The 24,508-nt window shown below is 35.6% G+C and overlaps 1 protein-coding gene across 1 annotated transcript in view; it reads right to left on the reverse strand.

The window, feature by feature from the left end:
• nau (nautilus) overlaps window positions 1–24,508 on the reverse strand; it is a 69,733-nt gene that overhangs the window by 25,939 nt on the left and 19,286 nt on the right. Inside the window, exon 3 of the mRNA XM_069043948.1 lies at window positions 13,650–13,731. Within this exon, the coding sequence (XP_068900049.1) occupies window positions 13,650–13,731 (82 nt within the window). The remainder of the gene's footprint in view (window positions 1–13,649; window positions 13,732–24,508) is intronic.

The raw sequence follows: 24,508 nt of genomic DNA on the forward strand, positions 1-24,508 counted from the left end.
TTTGTGGATTCTTTCCACCATAGTTAAAAAAATCATTACGTATATCAACTTCGCATCGAAAAAAATAAATATTTAATTTTGTATTTTCGCAATATGAGCATGCTTACGTAAAGAGTGAGCATCATCGTGCTGAAGTATGTTGTTATCAATTTTTGACTAAAATTGATGACCAGGTACCATATTTGCAGAAGATAGACAACACAGTGGAGAAGTATACACCATAAGTTGAACTTTTTTACAATTTTGTGATAACCGAATTTATAAAAGAAGTTATACCAAACAGTGAAACATTGATCCACATCCGCTGAAACAAGAAAATCAGTCACGAAAGTGACTTAAACAGGACGCTTACCTCTGTATGGAGCGACTTTATAGTTATTATGTCTGTTCATGTCGAATGACAATGACGCAATTGTGGCTACTTCTATAAAATGCTTTTGTAAATAATGGTATAAAATCGATACTGATAGTTACATTCATAAAACTTAAGCGTTTAAGTTTTGGACCGCCATTACTTATGTCAACATCATTCTCCTTCACCTTAAAATTAGGTACCTACATTGACTTTCTGGAACACATCTTTATCCTTGAATTTATCAGACCAACATGAATTCTTCACTAGGTTATTAATTCAATTTCAGTTTCAGTGTAGTCAAACGTCAAAGTTATTATAAGTAGTTTGTTGTGTATCATACAAAGTGTCTACAAAAGAAGTTGACTCAAGTTGCAAAAAAATCACTTTGCATTTGAAACAGCACTTTTATGGCATTTGAAATTACTTTGAAACTGTACTTATATGGAAAATATTCAATCCAAACTATGATTTTCTGGTCCTTTTGTGCCTTTATTTGGTTCAGAAATATTGAAAAAATGCTGTTGCAAATGACAAGTGGTTTTTTGCAACTTGAGTCAACTATACAGGGTGTTTTTGAAATGCTTGCAGAAATTTTAATCACAAGCTACTGGCTTCATGTAAAACTCGGATAAAATATTAAAAAAATTCTGTCATTTACATTTATTTTTTGAGCTACAATTTTTTTTAATTGCATTTAGTTTTCTACGTTGTCCTACAACCTCGCAGGTAAAATTTCGGCACATTTTAAAAATACACCCTTGTATATCATGTTTTATAAAATGTACGCCAATGCGAAGTAACCTATAGGAAATATGCTTTAAAACAAGGAAATCGCATTGGTGTACGTTTTATAAAATATGATATAGAGGGTGTATTTTTAAAATGTACCGAAATTTTACCTACGAGGTTGTTTGACAACGTAGAAAACTAAAAGCAATTAAAAAAAATTGTAGCTCCAAAAATTGACATAGAATTTTTTAAATATTTTTTTCGAGTTCTAAATGTATGAACCCAGTAGCTCGTGGTTAAAATTTCTGCACGCATTTCAAGAGTCCTGTGGAATTCGAATATATTTGATTTTTGCATTTTTGCCGCTCTCTAGCATATTGTGATACCAAATAGAGAAACAGAGGTTATGTAAGGTCATTAATTGTAATAGACTGTTGTAAGAGGAAAAGTAATTACATGTAATGTAGAAAAACTTAAGAAAAACACATACAAAACAATTAGCTAAGACGAATTCACAATTGAAGCTAAGATTTAATAATTTGACATTAATTTGACAGTTGACATCTGATTTGACAGCTTCAACGGCTCGACATAGTTTGACACAATGAAATTATAGAGCGTCACAATTCCACAGGGCTCTTGATATACGTTCTTTACAACAACAAAATAATTAGTAATAATTTATATGTACCCATTTGTTTGGGTTAACTGCATTGCTAATTTGCCCATATCTGTTGTTATGTTAGTACTGAACTGGTTCACTTCTTTGCTAATTTAAATAATGAAAATTTCAAACATAATTGTTGTTTGTTATGCAGATATGCAGCAGAAGGTAAGCCCATTCGTATGCGTACTCTACAGGGTGGGGCATCGTATAGGCGCACGCGAAAAATCGCGGCTTCTAATTAAATAAAATTGTCGAAATTTTTTACACTTACCTGGCTATTGGTTACATTTTTACTTACAAACAAACCCAAAAAAAAAATGTAAATTTCAACCAAAAAGTCAAATTCTGATTTTTATACTGACCTACCCAGATTCACTTCCTGTAATTATTTACGAAATCAGCGGAAAAAACACCAATTACAAATTAAATTAAAGGCAGTTTTACATTTCAACTATCAAAATCATTTTTATTTATGACCTGCTACTTGTGCTGTCGTAAATTTTGGTGACAATGGGAACTGTCATTTTTATGGCAAAGCTGTAAGTAAGAGGCTTAAAACGGCCGGCTACTAGGGAATGGTCCTTTTGTTGGCAAATTATAGCATTTAGGTCATAAATCATGCGTCTGGCTTGCGTTTAAATAAAAAAGCGAATTATTTAGCTAACCAAGTCAAAATTTGTAATTGTGCCACTAGGGTTTAATGCGCTAGCAGATACAGATTCATTTAGTGTAAAAACTCTATAGGTAAATTAACTGTTAATTTCAGAAAACTAATAAAACTCTTACGGCCTTATTTATTAACAAATTTTTTTTTTTAAATTCTCAAATATATTTAGAGGTATTTTCATATTTGGTGGCGGAAACAAAAGACTGAGAAATGTCACAAAAATGTATTGTCAATGTCAAATTTCTCATAAACGCCGTAAAAGGAATGTCTAGGTAAATTTAAATTTTCGCTAAATAGATTGAAAAAACAAATTCTAAGGAAACCAATTTTAGTCAGTGCTTCAAAAGGAAAAGTTATTCTCATATAATCAAATGTATTACAAATTATTTCTCTAGTTCCACGATGAATAACTTTCTTATTGCCAATTTGCTGCATTTCTGTCGAAATCACGAACGTCTTTGAGAAATTTAACACTGACAATACAAATTTGTGACATTTCTCAGTCTTTTTTTTCTGCCATCAAATATGAAAATATCTCTACCTTATCAATAATTAGTTAGGTACATACAGTGAGTTTTTTTAAGACTGGCCATAGGGTTTTACATGCTAATTTTTCAACCCCCTGTTAACTTTTGTTCTGATGAAAATATTCAAACCATTTTTGGAAGAAAGTTGGAAGATTTTTCAAACTATCGGATAGATTACAATTCAATATCCCAAACTGTTGAAAAAGTTGTGAAAAAAATATTTTTTAGCGCGCCGAAAGCGTCCAAAAGTGGAAATCGTCAGGTGCTGGTTGAGCCGACAATGGCGCTACTCTGGCGGCCTCTCGACGTACTATTATGTCGGCGCCCTGAAAATAATTTTTTCACAACTTTTTCGACAGTTTGGGATTTTGAATTGTAATCTATCCGATAGTTTAAAAAATCTTCCAACTTTATTCCAAAAATGGTTTGAATATTTTCATCGGAACAAAAGTTAACAGGGGGTTGAAAAATTAGCATGTAAAACCCTATGGCCAGTCTTAAAAAAAACTCACTGTATATAAAATTTCGACAATTTTATTTTTAATTAGAAGTCGCGATATCTCGTATGCGCGTATACGATGTCCCACTCTGTATACCATCGCCCAGGCTCAATGGGACTGACTTCTTACCCCCCGCGTTTGGTGCTTCCATTAATGCGAAATCAACGTCACCTACGTTTGGATTGGTCCACATTCGACTCTTTATTGACAACACGTGGTCTTCTCCGATGAATCAAGATACTTATTGTATGGCAGCCCATGATGGACAGCAGAAGGTGAGGCGACTACGAGGTGAACGCAAAAATTTAAGGTTTGCTGTGGAGCGCCATGTACACCATAGTGTTGGAGTAATGATATGGGGTGCTAATACTCACGGCAGCAGATCTCGCTTATTCTTTATTCGAGGCACTATGACACCCCAAAGGTACACCAATGAAGTGTTAGGGCCTGTTGTTGTACCTTATGTAGGAAGCATAGAAGAAGGCATTAACGTGCAAGACAACGCATGCCCACGTATTGCTTGAGCTTCTGTGGTTTTCTTGGACGAGGAAGAAATCGAATTGTTGCCATGACCCACTCGATCCCCCGATTTATCGCCCATCGAAAACAACAACTTTGAAAGAACCTCAAAAAATTTTTTTTGCTCAAAATCGATTTTTAAAATTGTATGGCTTTGAATGAAGTGATAAGGGAAAATTGATTGTACACATTTGGAAAATCAATGGAATGTAACTCTAAAGTTTCGTAATTTTTACTAATTTTTTAATAAGATTAATCGTGCGGGCGGTAAAACTTGACTCACCCTGTACATTAAATGTGTGTACATTAAATAAATAGAGGTCTTGGATTTTTTCATGGGCTATGTGTCATACCTGCGCAAACCACGGTCTCTAATGACGATGTTTTCCGGTTGGTTTGTGCGCTACGTTACGTTATGTTAGTTTCGTCTCTCTCTATTGTATGTATTTGAATTTGGAAGTAATCGACGTTTTCAGTTTTCATTTACAGATTTTCCACTGGTTTATCGTTACGCCTTCGCGCAGATATTTCCAAGGTCACAGCCCATGAGAGAATCCAACACCTCTACCAGAGAAACAAATTTAAGTCTAGGTTATCTGATGACATTTTGGTCTTCGTGTGTGCAGCAGTGTTCAGTTTCGTTACATTAATTTTTTACTCATCTATATAACGCGATCAATTGTTATTAAAGGGTGTTGAATTATAATCGATCCTTATTACTAAGCTGAGTCAAAACCAATCCATATGACACAGCCAGTCGAATAATCTTTAAAATAAAATGTCATAATATTCGAAGTGACTAGTGGAATACATACTTACAGTAACAGCTAATTTGTAATCCAGTACAACTCCAGCAAAACAGAAACTGAGAGGTTTTATAGAATTTTCCATAAAAATTATAAGGATCCTTTTATTTTTCGTATTCCAAAGGTACCAAGGACATGTACCAAGAGCATCAAAAATTTGTTCCGACTACGATAAGGTAGTGAGTAGTTTGAGTGTAGAGAGACGAAGTATTTAAATACCTGTTCAATTAATTCTTGACCCGCTTTGCAATATATAGTCAAAGTATAAATGCTACAAGCCAAAATCGAAAATGTAAGGATGATGAAAATATTACTCACAGTGGAGAAATTCTAAAAAACAAAACTAACATAAATTCGAGATTATCGAGTACTTCAATTACATTTAAAATATAGAAAAATAAGCTAATGTCGAGAAGTCCACCAATTACCACCAAAAAAGGCATCGTTGATTTAACTAATTCTTGAAGATTTGCAACGAATCTGTGAAACATGATTTTATTTCGCGATTGCAAAATAGTAGTTTATTTGTCGAGTTTGTGTGTAAATTGGGCCTTTTTTGGCACATATGGGCCATTTTAAAACGAGCGTTTTAAAGGCTCTCGAGTGCCAAAACAGTCCCAATTTACACACGAACGAGTTGAATACAACGTTTTTTGGTTCGACGAGCCACTTAAAAGCTCCAAATCGTTTAAAATCTTTAAAATTAGCTTGACGTTTCGTTTTGACAAGTTGTGACATTTATTAAAATCCGTTCACATAGGAGAAAATTCTCAAATTCTGACAGTGTCGAACCAAAAACTATATTTACTACCTTTTTATGTCACAATGCTGCTGAGTGAACAAGCATAATTTGTTGTTGATTTCATTTTGATATGAAACATCGTCAGGAACATTCCCTTCGTTTGTATTTGGAACATTATCTGAAATTTGCAGAATATGTTCGCCGAGAAGAAAAATCTGTGTTTGTATTTGAATTATGCTGTACAAGAACAGAAATGACATTCTAAAGGATGAATAAACTAGATATGGTATTGTTGCCAAATAAATGAAGCGTGGTATGTTTGACCAGTTACCAACAAAATTGTCAAAAACTGCAACACACAAATACAGTTCTTTTTCACCTTCCCACGTTGGCCAATTGATAATAACAACAAACAGGGCCAACAACGGTACATAAAGCATTCTGTTTTTCCACATTGATCTATCTGTGATAATCCGCTTTGTTTTGACACCAGCACTGCCGATTGACCAAGACAAACTTTCAAGTTGCTGATTCAAATTTTTGATGGTTCTTTCCGTCATAGTTAAAAAAATCATTACGTATATCAACTTCGCATCGAAAAAAATATATATTTAATTTTGTATTATCGCAACATGAGCATGCTTACGTAAAGAGTGACCATCATCGTGATGAAGTATGTTGTTATCAATTCTTGACTAAAATTCATGACAAGGTACCATATTTGCAGAAGATAGACAACAGAGTGGAGAAGTATGCAGCATAAGTGGAATATTTTTACAATTTTGTGATAACCAAATTTATAAAATAAGTTGTACCAAAAAGTGAAACACTGATCCACATCCGCTGAAACAAGAAAATCAGTCACGGAAGTGACTTAAACAGAACGCTTACCTCTGTACGGAGCGACTTTATAGTTATTATGTGTGTTCATGTCGAATGACAATGACGAAGTTGTGTCTACTTGTAATATTCTTTTGTAAATAATGGTATAAAATCGATACTGATAATTACATTCATAAAAATTTAAGCGTTTGAACTTTCAACTGCCATTACTTATGTCAACGCCATTCTCCTTCACCCTAAAATCAGGTTAATTGACTTTCTTGAACACACCTTTATCCTTGAATCCATCAGAACAACACGAATTCTTCACTAGTTGATTGATTCATTTTCAGATTGATTTTAGTCAAACGTCAAAAAGAATACAAAACTTGTTTTCAAGAACTTAACATACAAAGCATAAGAAAATTCAGATTATATCATTAAGAGTAAAAATGAGTTTTTGTGGTAAGCCCAGAGGTTGAAGTCCGAGACGAAGTCAAGGTCGGCAACTGGGCGAAGCACAAAAAGACCTTCTACTGTTTGAAGATTTTAACAGTAATCTTAAAATTCACATGACGCGATTAGTTTGGAATGCAACCCGCCTTGCGGATATGCTACGAATTGCTATCAGTTTCTCTAAATAGAGCTACACTGTGAGCAAGTGCTTTGAGCATTGATAATTTCGATCAATTTTCAAAAATTCCATTATTGAAGAATCACGAATGCTTTGTCTTTATTGATCAATACCATCTTGATCATTTTTTGTTCACTGATAAGTGGAAACGTAGTACTTTTATTTATAACCAGAGACCGCCACAAGACCCTCAGTGCATGACCAACTTCATTAAACTATGTTATGGCCATTCCAAATGTCGAAAAAAAGTAAACCAAATGACAAGTCGATGATGGAGATGAAGTGGCGATATCTAGTGAAATTTAGAATAACCACACATTTAAAAAGTTAAATATCAGGTTATGTTATATGCCATTTCATTGTCAAAAACTGTCAGTTTATACGTTTTCGTCGTGGAACTTGATCATTTCCGAGTAAAACGATGCAAGCATTACAAAATTCGAGGTTCTAAGACGCTAACTTTCCTCTAAATGCGTTTTTACACACGCAAGTATGAAATATCACAGCAAAACCACTCCGAATGGGAATTTCGTCGTGGAACTTGATCATTTCGGAGTAAAACAATGCAAGAATTACAGAATTCGAGGTTCTAAGACGCTAACTATTTTTTCATGTTCCTGCCATAGTGTCATAAAAGTATAAACTGACAGTTCTTGACAATGAAATGGCATATAACATAACCTGCTATTTAACTTTGTAAATGTGTGGCTATTCTAAATTTCACTAGATATCGCCACTTCATCTCCATCACATGACCAACTTTATTAAACTATGTTAACGAATTTCTTTTCTAGTACTACAAATTTCTCGAAGAACCTCAAACCATTTAGCTCTAACTCCACCGTCGCTGGAAAATTGAAATAAAGGTTTTTCAGAATTGCCACAAATAATGCATTTAATGAGCATTTTCAGAGTTTTTTGATTGACAAAATTTCAAATTTGACGCCAATTTTACCTTGATGTCTAACAAACAGATGGCACCACTTCATCACTATCCATGACATACTTCATACGAAGCCCATTTTAATGGAATTGGAATGGTCATAACATAGTTTAATGAAGTTGGTCATGCTCAGTGTCGGCGCGCTCTATTAGTGGAGTAAAATCGGACTGCAATTATGACTCTTATTAGTGATTCAAAGGTATAACTAAATGAGACCTATCCTATCTTGTAGAGGACATTTTGGGGCATAAGGAATGGTCATCTACAACTTTTTTTATTACGACCGAACTTTGAAAACGGCCTTTATACGTAGTTGAGGTGTACTCCGAAAAACTACGTTTCTCGTAACATTTAACGCTGTGTTAATTCAACTATTGAAGCTATAATTTTGATTTTTTGTATATTTATACTAAAAAGTACAGCGCTTCCAACAGTGAATTGAAAATTTCGCAAATATCGATAGTTTTGAAAAAATAATTAATAAATTTCGATTAATCAAAAATTCGCATTATAAACTTCACTCTGCTGGGACCTATGTGAAATATTAAAAATTTCGATACACATGCAGCGAGTCAAATGTAACTAAGATATTGGAAATTTTTTTTAAAAAAGAATTAAGTCGATAGCCCGTGTACTTTTTGAGAAAATAATTTTTTTATTCGACGAGCAGAAATAACCCGCAACTTTGTATTTTTGCTAAAATTTACCTGTTTTAAATGCTTTCTTCGTCATCCTCATTCTCGTATAAACAAGAAACATTGTTCAATCTGTGTTGACAGAATCAAAAATTAGTTTTACTCGAACGAGATATAATTTTCGAATTCGCAATTGACAAAGCTACCAAGCCACTGCACTAGAGTGGTGGGAGGAGAAAACTTTTTTCCGCCGGTCTCTGTTTATAACCATAAAAATGTGACATCTGTCAGATGAAATCGAAAAAAACTCTCTTTACTTAAAATTTGCTTTACCCTACTTTAAATTGCTAAACCAAGTTAGTAAGGATTATGTTTACAATAACAACTGATAATAAATAATAATTTGTCCCAAAAGTTTTTCATGAGGTATCCATTTTCCTATTGAGACCCAGTTAAAGACGTGAAAAATATTGTCGCTCTTTTGAGACTGTTAATATTTTAATCTCGACGTGTGGTACCCGTGATCGATTAATCCCAAAGTGTGAAAAGCTCTTAAACGCCACTTAATCGCCAGTTCAACGTTGACATTCGATCAATCTGGCTTCCGACTTTCTGAAACCGACCCACCATTTTCCTCTCTTCTCACATTATTTCGCAACACTCTCGATTAGTTTTTTCATATCATCGAATTTCCTCTCACCTACAAAAAACTGTTTTCTTTCTCGCCGAAAAAATCCCACCCAATAAAAAAGACGCGGAACGTATTTGTCATCGAGTCTGGTCGTGTTTTTCTTTTAGAGCGGTTTGTTTTTGTGGAGCGTTTGTCAAAAAGGAATCGGAAAATGTGTCGATAATTTATGCTGATTAGTTTTTGGCACGGCTTTGAAAATCATTAGATCGGCGGTGATTTTTGTATTGCGTTCGTAAATTTATTTCTTTCGGCGCGCTTTGAGGAAAAGATTAAAGAAAAAATCAAATACTCTCAAAAATACAAATGAACATGTGTCGTTTGCATGACTGGTGATGAGCGATCGATAATGGCTTTGGATGGAGGTCTCATCACACCTCAAGAGTTCATTTTGTTTGTTTCGTGTTGGGGAATTGAACATGCAATTTTTCTTCCATTGTAAAGGGAGAATGGTCATACATGCGAAAACTTGTTTAAAATTGAATGGCCAATTTGGGGCCTATTTATTTCACCAGTTACGCGAAGCTCTGATAAAGCGAAAGTTCAAAGCTACATTTGCCCAATTTCCAATTTCTGCTTTTACCTAATGACAGAAATTAACCCCTGAATAATATACTGAATTTTATCATATTTCTGTTTTTGTAATTGGGCTTTCAACACATAAATTGTTGATTTGTTTTTTGTAACAAATAAGAGAAAAACAGAAAAATGTGTTTTACTTCAAATGAAGACAATTTAAAACAGTATAAACATAATAGGGAAAATACAATCTATCTGGTTGGCAGCTCTGTATACCAAAAAGTTTGACATTTGTTATTTCATAAAAATCTGCAAAAGTGCAAAATAAAACATTTGGTCAGCCGAAAAGTCTAATACAAATGTGGTACGGTAGGTATTTTACAGCGCTCCAACTAATCAGGCACTCGGCTTCGTCTCGTGCCTGAAACCTAGTTTTCGCGTAAAATACTCGTACCGTACTCTGATGTAAATAACTATTTAAAAGGGCAAAAATGTTTGTACAAATTGATTCATTTCATTCTATCACACATTTATCTATTCAAACCTTTTTCGTACACAAAAAAATCCTAATCTTCAAAACTCTAAAAAAATTTAAGAAGCGTTTAGACAAATTGTCTGAGTCTTTCCACATGTGCAAATGTATAATAGAATCTAATGAATCGATTTGTACCAGTCATATATTTTTTGTACTGTTAAATATAGTTATAAGAGACAGATGTTTCATTATTTTCTTAGCAGAGAGAAATAAAGGAGTTTTGAGCAAAATTTATAGCTTGCCGGGTATCTCTCTAATAAATTATTTTATCTGAATCGAGACAGGGATTAAATTGGAAAGTTTCACAATAATTTTATCACTAAAGGATTAACAGAAGTCTGGTAAAATGTAGACCAAAAATCGCAATTTAATAACGGTTGCAACTAAATAAATTTACCCCTGAAAGCTAAGAACTTTCAACATTCATCAGCCCCAGACTTTTGAATTTTAGATTTCGTGGGTAGGTCTTATTTCATATATAAAATATGTTTTATTTCTTAAAGAAAATCAAGACTATAATTTAGATTTGTACAAAGTGATGAAAAAGAAAACAAATCAAAGCAGGCGTTGCAAATTATCGGTCATGTCGTAGCGGAATAATTCTATGCAAATAAGCGTTCAATGCTTGGACGTAGACAATTTGTGGTCTCAAACGCCACCTTATAATAAACATTTTACATTCCTAAGAATGGGTATCAGGTATATTGCCAAACGCGACGCCACTGGTTAGCAGATTTTTCGCTAAAATGTCAACGAAACGTCAATTTTAAAGCAACGGTGTGCTGCTGTTAACCTAGAAAACAGCTTTTTGTTTTCGGCAAAGTTTACAGACGTTTACTGTAATTGTAAAATGGGTTTTACCATTGAAGAGAAAGCATTTTTATTAGAGTTACTTTCAAAACTGAGTAAATAGGCAACCAATAAAACGACTGTACATAGCAAGTATCGCGCGTTCAAATGAAATCCTGGGCTAAGTAGGCGTTGGAAAAATTAAAGCGTTTAGAACAGTGTAAAGTTTGAATTTCCCGCCGTTTGACAAGAATGACATTTGTTTGTCGGGCCGTAATTGAACATGTTTGTTTTTAGCAAAGGGTGCCCTTAGATATTTGCTTCGAGAATAGGAATCGTTAAGGTATTAATGTAAAACATTGCAAAGAAAGAAAAAAAGAAATATTTTTGGCTCTAAATTTTAGGTTAGCTGTCAACATGCTCCAATTAATCCAACGCCTACCCAGCCCGACATTTCATTTGAACGTACGATATAATTCTGCGTACAATCAAAGTAAGACAAACATTTCGATAAAACAAAAGATGATTTGTTTTCTTTGTGATCACTTTGTATTTACCTTAATAATGGCAGAAAATGCTTTTCGTACCCAACCCAGGAACCAAAAACGTTAAGACAAACATTTTACACGAATCTGAAGAATAATTGAGAAAAAATACAGAGCCAATTTATTATGTTTTGTCAAGTGATTACAAATTTGTTTGTGCTTGTGGTGCAGAAAAATTCTTGCCGAAAATGGCGCTGGCTTATTCAAGTGTCGGTAAAATTTCTCGGAACGCCCAGAAACACAAACACGTCTCACGAGAATCGCATTTCGTGGTTATTTTGCATTGTTTTGTTATCTCTCCACCCTTATATCTGGTTTGCGTGTCCGAACTAATTCGGCCGGTCCTTCGATATCTCTTCTTGGCCGGTGTTTTTGTGTGGAAATTCGTGCAACCTCCAATCTCATTTGATTTGATGCGTTCCTATTTATAATGCAAAAATATTTACTTCAGCTTTACTCGCTTTTTGTATACGGCTCAAATAATTCGAGGAGCGTAGTAATGTCGTCCTGATCTCGAATGCAAAACTAACAATGCCGCAGAAAGTTCCATTTCCGTAAAGTGTGCAGTAATTCTACGACGATGCAAAGCACGTAGATTCTGGATAGTGAAAACACCGGAAAAGTTGGCCGTATTCATATCCACTGTGAGGAGTAGATGCAGAAAATTAGGTTACTGTTCCATTTTCGTATTGTCTCAGTTGCTCCGTCGCTTCTTAGTCGGATGAATTTCTTTTTTATTATTTATCGAGTTGGCAGCGCTGTATGTCAAAAAGTTAACAATCTGCAAAAGTGCAAAATAATACATTTGGTCAGCCGAAAAGTCAAATACAAATGTCATACAGCTCTCACAAATCAGACACTCGGCTTCGCCTCGTGCCCGAAACCAAGTTTTCGCGCTGTACCGTAATTTAATCTTAAATTTTTTCCTTTTCAATCCAATATGTTCTTAAACCGCAGATTGCACTTCTTTTTAGATCTACAATTTATTTCTCATAAATTGAATTTAAATGTTGAGAACAGATATTTCCCTGGGGTTAAGTCAAAGTTGCAAAGTGGGCGACTCAGTTCTTGTTTGCTTTTATAATGTCACGCTCTGGTTGAAAGATCAGTTAATAATTACTTTTTTATATAAGAAAAGATATACAGGGTGTCGCAAAATTAATGTGTTCCAAGTCGCGGGTCTTGTAGGGAAAAATCTCAGGAATCTCGAAAAAATAAAATAAAAAATATAGGGGAGGTCTTTACAAAGATACATGGGTCTGAAGGTTCAAACTTTTCATTATGTTTTCTTCAAATAAAAAATATAAATGGTTGACATTCATTTTGAAATATGGTGAGGATGATTATGTAAAATATTACAATATAAATGAAAAGACATTTCTTGAGAAAACAGCTTTATCTCGAAAAAATAAGTTTTATTTTTCCAATTTTTTTTCAAAAGGGAAGTACAACATAGCTAATCAGGTACTTTTGCACAAATATTGGCAACTTTGATATTTTTTTCAAAGTGACAGCAATTTTTTAAAAAACATTTTTACTTGGTCAACAGGATGTCCTCTACTAAGCCCCGAACTCGGAATACGATAATTTTAAGACACCCTGTATGTTTCATAATAAATATAATAATTAGTACCTGTTGTTAATTCTGTTCTTCCAATTTTTACATTCTTTTGATTTGTTTGATTTTTTATTGTGTGTTTATTATTATAACAATGGCGGTGCGTTTGCCATTTAATTAACCAAAATCGTGCCCTGTTAGATCGCGACATTAGTAACGGATAATATGATATACAAAGCAGTTTGTATGATATATGTCGGTCCCCTTTATGCACTGTGTGCTTTGGCCAAGTTGCAGACGCAGAATAAATAAACCGAAACTCGTCCAGATGTATGTTTCTTACAACTATTATTACCGTGGTGTGTGAGACGAAACTTGATTTAATGGCGCGTTAGCGGCCAAATAAACGCGGTTATCGCTGTTTAAACGTACAGCAAAATTAACACCACCTAACAAAATTTCTACTCACCGGAATTGGACGGCGGAAACCTCGAAAGGGGATCCCCGAACTGGTGGAGGCGGTCGGAGACGAACTGCGCCGACGAACAGTTCTGAAAGAGGAAAACATGTAGCGGAAACCTATGAAAAAAAATATGATTCGTACAAGGAGCGGAGAATCTGCATAACTTATCTCAACAGCGCCGTGATGAAAACGATGGATTGTGGGGAGGAAGGCAAGGAAAAAATATTTCAGGACGACGGAATTTCCACGACGACAGTGGTAAAAGTAATGACAATAAAATTGTTGGAGGCATATTTTGTGATGAAAGGGATGCGTAAAGATTACACAAGCAAAACTGCGAGGAAAAACACATTTTGGGATAAATAAAAATAGATAGATTGTATCACGTAGATTTACACGTGGAAAATTTTGTCAACAGTGTTTGTAAAAAAAAATAGAAATCAGCAAAAATAATGACGCTAAAGAATGTGTATAATATGTAGTATGTTATTATAGTTTTCTGTGAATATTTTTTTCGCGTTTTCTTTTCGTTAGTGATGCAACAAATATGGCTTGGAACAATTTTCAGAAATAATGTATGCATTAGGATGATTATATTATTCGACTGCAACGAAAGAGCAAACCATCAAGTTTATGCTGTGGGAACAAAAGATGGTAGACTGAAAGCTCGTGAGAAGCTGAAATCGTAAACGTTTCACTTGAGCTTCGTAAAGAATTTGCAAAGTGACTTTTACGTTTGAAAGAAGAATTTGAAACGGTTGACGAATTCCGCTAATTTGAGTTTGGAAACGAATCCTTCACTTCATTCCACAATAAAAATCTAATAAAATAAAACGGGGAAAGAAAACATCTCAATTCTTATGTTTCAAACATGATAAAAATAATTCAGTCTGGAGAGAAATTCACAGCGAGTTTATTCCGGGATTCCTAATCCAAGAATTATGGCATAAAATCTTACAAGAAGTCGTGTTGGTCAAAGCAATATTGTACAAATCCTTTTCACCTAATTGGAGAGTAAATTAATTGAACTTGTTCACATATCGACAATTGCAACTGTCATGTAACAGCACTCTTGAGAATTTTTTTCTCCAAATGATTGACATGCATTTTTTTGAAATCGCTTTTGCACATAAAATTTGTCCTAGATGTCAGTTTAGTATGAATGAATGCTTTATTTTGCCTTCCGGGCTTTCCGATTCCTGATTACATTTTTCTTTAAACATAGAACAGCACTTTAAAAAAAAGTTTTATTTCTATCCCCACCTCTTTCCTTCTCTGTCCTTTCCCTCCCCTTCCCTTCCTCAAAGCTGTTTCGAGATGGTCCGACTCTACCCTCTCTCCTATTCTGAATTTTTCTACTCTTTCCCATACTTCTTCGTTCACTATTCCGCAATCTATCACTGTTTCCCCCTTGCTACCTGTAAAGGTCCACTCCCCTTCTTCGTCCCCTTGTTAGTTCCCGTTCAATTGTTCCCCGCTGCACTTTCCACTTTGTCTTTGGATTTTATTTTCCCATTCTCCCTCTCCTCTTCCCAATTTCTTGCTCCTCTTTCTCCTATTCTCCCGTTGAAGTTCCCTCCCAAGAGTATACAATCTTCCATGTTTTCTTTCATTGCGTCTTCGACACGTCTTTCTGTAGTCTTCCTCTCTTTGCTGTATATTGTCATTATTTTCCACCATTTATTGTCTATATGAACTTTTCTTTCCATGCATCCTTCTTCTTCTCTCTTTTCTTGAATCCCCAATTTCACCTCTGTTATTATTCCCTCGGTAGATCTTCCTTCTTTCTTTTCTCTTTTTGCCCCTTGATCATCCCATTTGTACTCTTTCGGTAGCCACTTTACCCTTTGTCTTCTTTTCTGGTTTCCGTTTTCTTTATCCATCTACCTTTTTATTCACCTTCTCTTTATACCTTTTCTCGCCGGTTCGTCTTCTTTTCTTCTCTCCTTCTCTTAAACATTTTTCTTCAGTTTCTCCTCTCTCTCGTCCCATATAAACCATTCCGCGTTTATTTGACTCTCCTGTATCCTATTTTTACCCTTTTTCTTCTATCTCTCTCTTCTCTAGCCACCTCTCTTAACTTCTTTTGTGTTTTCCTTTTTTCGTTTGTCAAACCGTCATCTATGTACATCCTCTCACCTTTTTTTCTTTCAATTTACTCTTATATAGCATAATGTTCTTCTTCTGCTCCCAACTTTCTATTTTTGCCATCATCATCTTATCTTTATTTATTTTAAATGCTTCCTTTAAGTGCACTTTCACCCCTATCTCTCTTTTTAACCATTCCTCCAGCCCCTCTCTATATTTCTTCTTATTCCCCCTATTCCGGTTTTTATAACATTATTCTTCCTCTCCTTCTTTTCTCTTTGTTCCATCTTTTTCTCTATCATTTTCATCCTTTTCATCCAATCTGCCTCCTCCGCCTGCCATTTTTCTTCTCTTTCTCTCATCTCCTCTCTCATGGCCGCTAATTCCTTTCTTAGTACATTGTTCTCCTGTCTTATTCCCGCCGTATCCTCTCTTATCTCTCTAATCATGGTTTCATTTTCTTATCCGTTCCCTTGCTTTTATTTCCTTCTTCGCTTCTACAGGGTCTCTATAAATGATTGTCTGGTCAAGCCAGCCTTGGAAAAAAAATTTACTGTTCCGCTTTTTTGAAACCGATGCCAAATTCTAGTTCGTTTTCACGGTCACCTCTGACATTAATGACGTTTTGTTTGCGCCTGTCAGTCGAGTTTTCGTTCCTTATATTCGTTTTATCGCAGTTAATCACAGTTAATAAACACCAAAAATCTGTATTTTTCAATAAAAATTGCAAGTACGTCCGCTTTTAGAGGTAAACAGACTGGAAAAATTTGTGAGGTTATGTTTTAATGTCTTATGTTTTATTTTAGCTTTATTTTCTTTACAATGGTTTATTCTGTTGAACAGAACACGTTCATTGTTGTTTTTTACTTTCGAAATGGAAGGTTTATTAATGGGGAATTATCTGTTTGTAAAAATGAATTCCAGTGAACAGATTTTTAACAATCCGAACAATTAGCAAGGGTAAATCATCAGGACGACCACCAGCATCTGATGAAATAGTCGAGGATTTGAAAGAAATGGTGGAAAAGACTCTACAGATATCCGGGGACAAGGTGTTCTCAATATTTATCTGTTTGGATTTGTTCTCATACCAATTCCTGTACACTGTGTGGTGGACGATGGGGGTAATAATTGTTCCCCTGTTGGTGTTGGTATTAAATAATAAATACATTAATGTTAACAGGAGTAAAGCACAGTTGAAACTTGTCTCTGGTTAAAAGCCAACAACCTAACCTAAAAATGTGACATTTATTATTTGCCGAACAAAGCGGTACATTCAAAATTTGACAAGTTTCCATGGCTGGCTGGACCCGACAATCATTTATAGAGACCCTGTACTTGGGAATCTTCCCGTTCTGGAACTCTTTCTGAATGGGACGTCCTACCCTCTTCGCTTTCTCTCTTGTTGCTTTCTTTCCTTACTTTCAGCAATTTCGACATGCCCTCTCTTTCTTGCCCGCTGCCTTCTGAGTTATCACCTCTCACTCACTCGTCGCTGTTTACGTTAGTAATCTCTACACTTTTTTACTAAACACGTCTACTCACTATGACTGCCAGACCAGGAATCGAGTTTTTCACATGTTAGCTTACTAGAACTGTTGGATTTTCTCATGGCCTATGAGTCAAATCTGCGCAAATGACGAATATCGATCTCAAGTGGGCACTACAAACCGACCGGAAAACATTGTCATTCGTTACGTTAGTTTCATCTCTCTCTCTCTCTCGTCTATTATATGTGTTTGAAGTAATCGACGTTTTCAGTTTACATTTATAGATTTTCCATTGGTTTATCGCTCCGCCTATGCGCAGATATTTCCAAGGTCACAGCCCATGAGAGAATCCAGCACTTCTTATTATAAAATAACAGCTTTCAGTTCTTATACTTTTTGATTTTATTTTTAACTGTCTTTGGAGGATTTGCTCGTGCATATGAGAAAACGCGACAACGTCAATAGATATGAAGATTAATTGAAAGTTGGAAGTTTTTGCAAGGATTGGTGTAACTCTTTGCTTGAGCTGTCACTTAGTTATGCAGCAATTGAAGTGTTATGAAAAAAGACAGTTGTAGCAGCCAATTTATTCAAATTTAAAATTAAAGTAAATCAGGAAAGTAATTGCACCTTAGATCATTAAGAAATGAAACTAAGAATTAGATTAGACATTAAGTTCAGGATTGCAAGGTAAAAAACATAGACGTGAAGTGACGCGGATTGACGAAACAGAAATAGGAGAGACGAGCTCACTACACCGCACCGCAACTACTCGGCACAGATTTATCATGATAAAACAAAAACAGAAAAGGAAACAGACAGATAGACATAAAAAATAAAGGTAGAAGCTTCAATTTATCTATAGATTTACGTTGCATAATGTTGGAACTTATCTTAAAAGGAGAAAAATGTTTCTGACATAGATAATATTGTTTTCAGATAAATATCCAATATCGTTGAATAACTTGTCCGAAATTTTCACGCGAGTTTGACCACTTCTTAGGTTTCCACGACTCCCTGAAACGTTGCCAATATATGTCCACCACTATGGACAAAAACACATAAAAAAGATAATATTACAGGACATCAGTTACGATAATAAACCGAAACGCTCACGCTTGTAAAGAATGTTATTGCTTTCGCGGGTTCTGCCACTGTTGAAGTGTAACGTTTGAAGAAATTTGCAAAATTTATTAGCCCGAATCTCTCGATCCGACGTGCAACCGCGGTCATAAATCGTCTGATGGTTCGGTGCAATGCATCGAAGCCGTTGCACCGGCTTTGCACGCATAAATTTGGCTCACATTAATACTGTTATGAAAGCGGAGGAATTTAATCTGAATCTTGTCCGTTAGTCGTGGCGATTAATCCAGTGTCTGTCGCGTTCCCACTAACACATCCTGGAATCGAGCCAGACAACACACTGAAATTACTGAAAATCGAAACATGTTGTTTCACTATCCTCGTATGAGAGCTACAACAGCGTTAATTGAACTCGTAACCCTTTACTAGCGACGATTTAGAGAATTTTTTCCGTGGGTGTTTCAGGTGCTGGATGAAAATGCGACTGGTTTCGATGGTGGCGGACATGACGTCAATTTTAATGAACAATATTCATCAGAAGGCGAATTAAATTAGACAGGGCGTGGTAGGCAGGGATTTATTGCCGGGATTCTTTTGGCGTATGTTCAATACTGAAACTATTGTTCTAAAATAAGCCCGGGTTAATAAATTAATTGTTTCAACACAGCTAGAAGTAGAAAACACCGAAAATAAGAGGCTCTACAAAGCAACATCTTTTGAACTGTCTTAGTTATGACACGTGACGAAAAAAGGTTTTATTAATAATACACGGCGCTACCACGTTGAAAGCACTAATTTATCATTTGGTCAGAAGCTAAGCAAGGCCGGGTGCGGTCGATACTAGGATGGGTGGCTGCAGAGGGAATCGCATTCCGTTGTCATTTCAGACATTGCTTCCTTACTTGATGCACTTTGTTACAGTAGTAGCATTTGACAGCAACAAAGTACAAATAATTTTTTGTCCCTCCGTTGGGTATTACTAGTTTTCCACATCTCTCTAATGTCCGGAAACATATTGTGTCTGGCCTGGACCGGCAAAAAGGAGAGATTTTTTATGGTTATTGGTTGGAATCGTCTGTCATGCTTTCAACTTTGCGCAAGAAACTAACATAATATAAAAAAATAAACAGACGCTCACTTTAATACAAAGTGTTCCGAAGTGATTGTAGTATCGTAGGGTGCTTGGATCGGCAAAAATAATTTGCCACCTTTCGACGATAAGGTCCCGCACTATGCCACACCAAAGATAACCTCAGAGCCGCTGGCAAGTGCCAAATATCATTTCTGTGATTCATTGCCTGTTAGTTGTCAATATTCAAAAATTCAGAAGAAAGTGAAATGATGAGTCGGGTTTACCCAACGAAAACTAGTCAAAACATTGTATTATTCTAAGGAGACAAACAGATATACCTAGTAAATAAAAAAAAAGGTGTGGCGTTAGTTTCGAAGAACGATAAAATGATTCCTCATAGTGAGCAGACGTGTCTAGTAAAAAAAGTGCAGAGATTACTAAGGTAAAGAGCGACGAACGAGTGAGAGGTGATAAGCAGAAGGCAGCCGGAGAGAAAGAGAGGGCATGCCGAAATCGCCGAAAGTAAGGAAAAAAAGCAGCAGGCGAGAAAGAGAAGAGCGTAGGACGTCAGAAGAAGGCACGAACCCATTCAGAAAGAGTTCCAGAACGGGAAGATCCCCAAGTAGAAGCGAAGAAGGAAATAAAAGCAAGGAAATGAAAACCATGATTAGAGAGATAAGAGAGAATACGGCGGGAATAAGAGAGAAGAACACAGTACTAAGAAAGGAATTAGCGGCAGTGAAAGAGGAGAAGCGGGAGCTAAGGAAAGAGTTAGCATCAGTGAGAGAGGAGATGAGAGGAAGAGAAGTAAAATGGCAGGCGGAGGCAGATTGGAAGGGTATGAAAATGATAGAGAAAAAATGGAACAAAAAAAAAAGAAGGAGAGGAAGAATAATGTTATAATAACCGGAATAGGGGCAATAAGAGGAAATATAGAGAGGGGATGGATAAATAGTTAGAAAGGGAGATAGGGGTGAAAGTGAACGTAAAGGAAGGATTTAGAATAAATAAAGATAAGATAAGAGCAGAAGGAGAACATTATGCTAAATAGGAGTAAGTTGGAGGAAATAAAAGGTGAGAGGATGTATAAATATATATATATGGCGATTTGACAAACGAAGAAAGGAAAAAACAAAAGAAGTTAAGATAGGTGGCTAGAGAAGAGATAGACAGAGGAAAGAGGGTGCAAATAGGATACAGACAGATACAAATAAACGGGAAATGGTTTATATGGGATGAGAGAGAGGAGAAACTGAAGAAAAATTTTTAGAAGGAGAGAAGAAGAGAAAACGAACCGGCGAGAAAAGATACAAAGAGAAGGTGAATCAAAAAGTTGATGGACAAAGAAAACGGAAACCGGAAAAGAAGCGCAAAGGGGAAAGTCGCTACCGAAAGAGTACAAATCGGAAGGTCAAGGGGCAGAAAGAGAAAAGAAAAAGAGCAGAGCTATCGGGAGAATAATAACAGGGGCGAAATTAGCGATTGAAGAAAATCGACAAGAAAATGGAGAAGAAGAAGGATACATGGAAATAAAAGTTTATATAGGCAACAAATGGTAGAAAATAATGACAATATACAGTAAAGAAGTGAAGACAACAAGAAGACGTGTCGAAGACGCAATGAAAGAAAACAGAGAAGAATGTATGCTCATGGGAAGGGACTTCAACGGGAGAATAAGAGAAAGAGGAACAGGAAATTGGCAAGAGGAGAGGTGGAATGGGAAAAAAATCCAAAAACAAGATAGAAAACGCAGAGGGGAAGAGACTGATGTAATGGATCGAAGAAAATGGATGGGAGGTATTGAACGGGAACAAGCAAGGGGACGAAGAAGGGGAATGGACCTATATGGATAGCAGTGATACCTTACGACAGAATAGTGAACGAAGAAGCATGGCAAAGAGGAGAAGAATTCAGACTAGGAGAGAGAGTAGATTCGGACCATCTCGAAATAGCTTTGAGAAAGCGAAGGGGAAGGACAGAACAGAGAAGGAAAGGGGTGGAAAATAAGAATAAAACTGTTTTTTAAGTGCTGTTTTATCTTTAAAGAAAAAAAAAGAGGAGCAAAAAATTTAGAAGACGAGAGGAAGGATGGGAAAAGAAAATTCAAAAACAAGGTGGAAAATGCAGACGGGAAGAGACTGATGGAATGGCTCGAAGAAAATGGAGGGGAAGGATTAAACGGGAACAAACGAGGGGACGAAGAAGGGTAATGGCCCTATATAGGTAGCAGAGGAGAAACAGTGATAGATTACGGAATAGTGAACAAAAATAGTGAGCAAAATAAAGCATTCTATTTGATAGAGACTGAGGAAAATGTTGCATTCATTGACGTGCACATTTTCTCCATTCTCGCACACTTTATTAGAAATATTTTTTGATTGATAAACCTAACCTCTATTATACCCGTCATTTTGACGGTTCTTGATAGTTGGTATCATTTTTCTAGTATGCGTCAAAATTGAAAACACTCAAATTGTCAAAAACCTACTACGATACCACAATCATTTTGGAACACTTTGTTTAACAATAACACAAATAGTTTATTTTATCATGTGAGTGTATTGTGTAATTACACCTTTACATACCACACAGTTTCACTTCTGCCATAGACAATTTCTCGAAGAGTAAACAGAAAATGCCAAGACATTGTTGTATCTGTAGGCAATGACTTCAATTTCTTAGTTTTCCCAATACCAGAGATGATATTGATGACGAAATTATTTTCTTGTTTTCCAAAAACTCATAAACGCAAAATACAAAAAATACATGATGCAAAAATAATTCATTGGAATTTCCGGAAGCCCAAATTTTTTTCAACTGTCAATACCATTACGAATTCACGTCAGTGAATTCATACGCGTTATGTTACGCATCTGGCACAAATTTCTGAACGTCATGTAAACGATTTTTATTCTTTCGTTTGCGTCCCCAACACATTAATAATTTTATTGAAAAATAGCTATAAAACTGGCAAGAGCCGGACACTAATTTTTCATTTTGCTCAAGCGCATCACTCAGGCAACAAAACGAGGCCAATTTTCTGAAAAAATGAAATCCGATTACATAATAAAAATATAGATGCAAAGATGAATTAAAACATACGTGACAATAACCCAAATATTTCTTGGAAGTTTTCCAATTGTGATCAAACTCCCCGGGGAGCGAATAATCAATTCTCACTATTTATCAGTAGGCGTTAGGGAGAGAACCGGGAGAAATAATTTGTCGAGGGTGAAATGTCAAATGGTGATGATTACAATGCATGAGAAATGAAGGAAGCACGTTATGCTTCATTATTCATTAACACGTAGGAGACAAAAAGGAGTCGTCGTTGTGATAACAGACGTAGGTATTCGACAACGTTTTCTATTGTTTCGCTTAACAGTTGGTCCTTTTCATTTGATTAGCAAAAAACAGTTAATGATCCCTAGTTATCGCATTTTCCATTCTGGCGTTGCTGCTTGGATTATTCCCTGATGAATACAAATGAAACAATACACATGAACTTCTGTAACGATTATTTGAACACCACGTTTTATAATGGATTAAAGGAGATATGAAGAATGAATCAAATAAAATACTGCGAACACATCGACCACCTAAACAGTAGACCAAGACCTACACTGAATAATAGTAGATTATGTCATTAAGAGTAGAAGTGAGTATTTTTGTGCTAAGCCCAGAGATTGAAAACCGAGGCGAAGTCGAGCGAAGCACAAAAAGCCTCACTTCTACTCTTTTCAAATGAGACCAAAACAACGGTATTCAACAAGGTTTTACATTGTTTCCCCCCAATTCATTAGTACGACCTCAATGCTTAATGATGTATATTTATCATATTTTCCATCCAGTCAAAGTTCCACTTAATCGAATAAAACTTTGATGCCGAATAAGCTGAAATTGCCAAGTTCCTCGCCGCGAATTGTTATTTTGATTAGACAGATAATAAAGAGAATTGAAAGACGGTTGGGCAGCCGGAAATTGTTACCGAAACTACAATGATAAAAAGTAAATTAATAGACAGCCAGACAAGTTTTGATTCATCGTTTCCATTCAGAGAGGAGACGCTCGAATGATGATTTATAAACGAAGCGAGACCGGAGCAACAACTCCCATAGATGTTTCATTTTGGTCGAGTCCCTGAGGTGCCGTGTGGTGTGTGAGTGTGTTACGAGATAACGTAATCGAAGAAGTACATTCTCTTATTTACTCTCTTTCCCTTGTATTATTTATAGACGCATAAATATGCACATGGTTCACAATTAACTTAACACTGGCTTCGCGGTTTAACTAGATTATTTACTTCGCGTTCTTAATAGATTTCTTGATAAGTTTTGACATCGGCGACTGTAGTTTTTGGCTAAAATATGAGGCGCACAAGATTAGGTAGGTGGCCAAGTTCCTTTAATTTACACAAAAATAATTTTACACTATCGTAAAGGTTATTAGTTTTGTTTGTGAGATGTTTGTCAGCTTTATGGTGACTTTTGAAACATTAAAAACAGTGTGTCCTGAGATAGATTTTCTAAAAACTAGATAAAACACCCAACAGATTAACAGATTCAGGTCAATCTGTATAAATATTTCCAATTTTTTCTGTCATTTTTATTTCAATTAAACATTTTGCTTTATTAATACGTTCCAAGCTAAAATTAAGTATGATTTCTAACAATTTGTTTGTTTTATACATTACAGCTAACACAGCAGCTGACAAGCACGAATTGCTCTTGCCTACCACTAAATCATTTATGAAGATGCACCTAATTTATTTCTTGTACAGTAATAAACTGGAATCATAAAAATATTTGCTGAAAATGACATCAGCAGTAGCATCACAAATACTATAATTTTGCTTGTGCTCGCACTGTACTGTAATATACATATTATAACTTGGTAGGTAAGAACAAAGTTATTGTTGGAGGTCACACCTAGCACTCTAATTCTTCATAAATAATAAAAAAGGTACTAATTAGATTGAGAAATTCTTATTCTTGTTATTTGTATTTAAATTGTTTTTGCGTAACCGTACGCGAAACGACCACTTCGCGTATCTAAAACAGGCCGCGAAATCCAATTTCGCGGCCGTTGGTTTTAACGACGTCATTTTAATATTTGATACAAATCAGAGTTTC

Source organism: Tenebrio molitor, chromosome 4, assembly GCF_963966145.1.
Source record: "Tenebrio molitor chromosome 4, icTenMoli1.1, whole genome shotgun sequence".
NCBI classification, from domain to species: domain Eukaryota; kingdom Metazoa; phylum Arthropoda; class Insecta; order Coleoptera; family Tenebrionidae; genus Tenebrio; species Tenebrio molitor.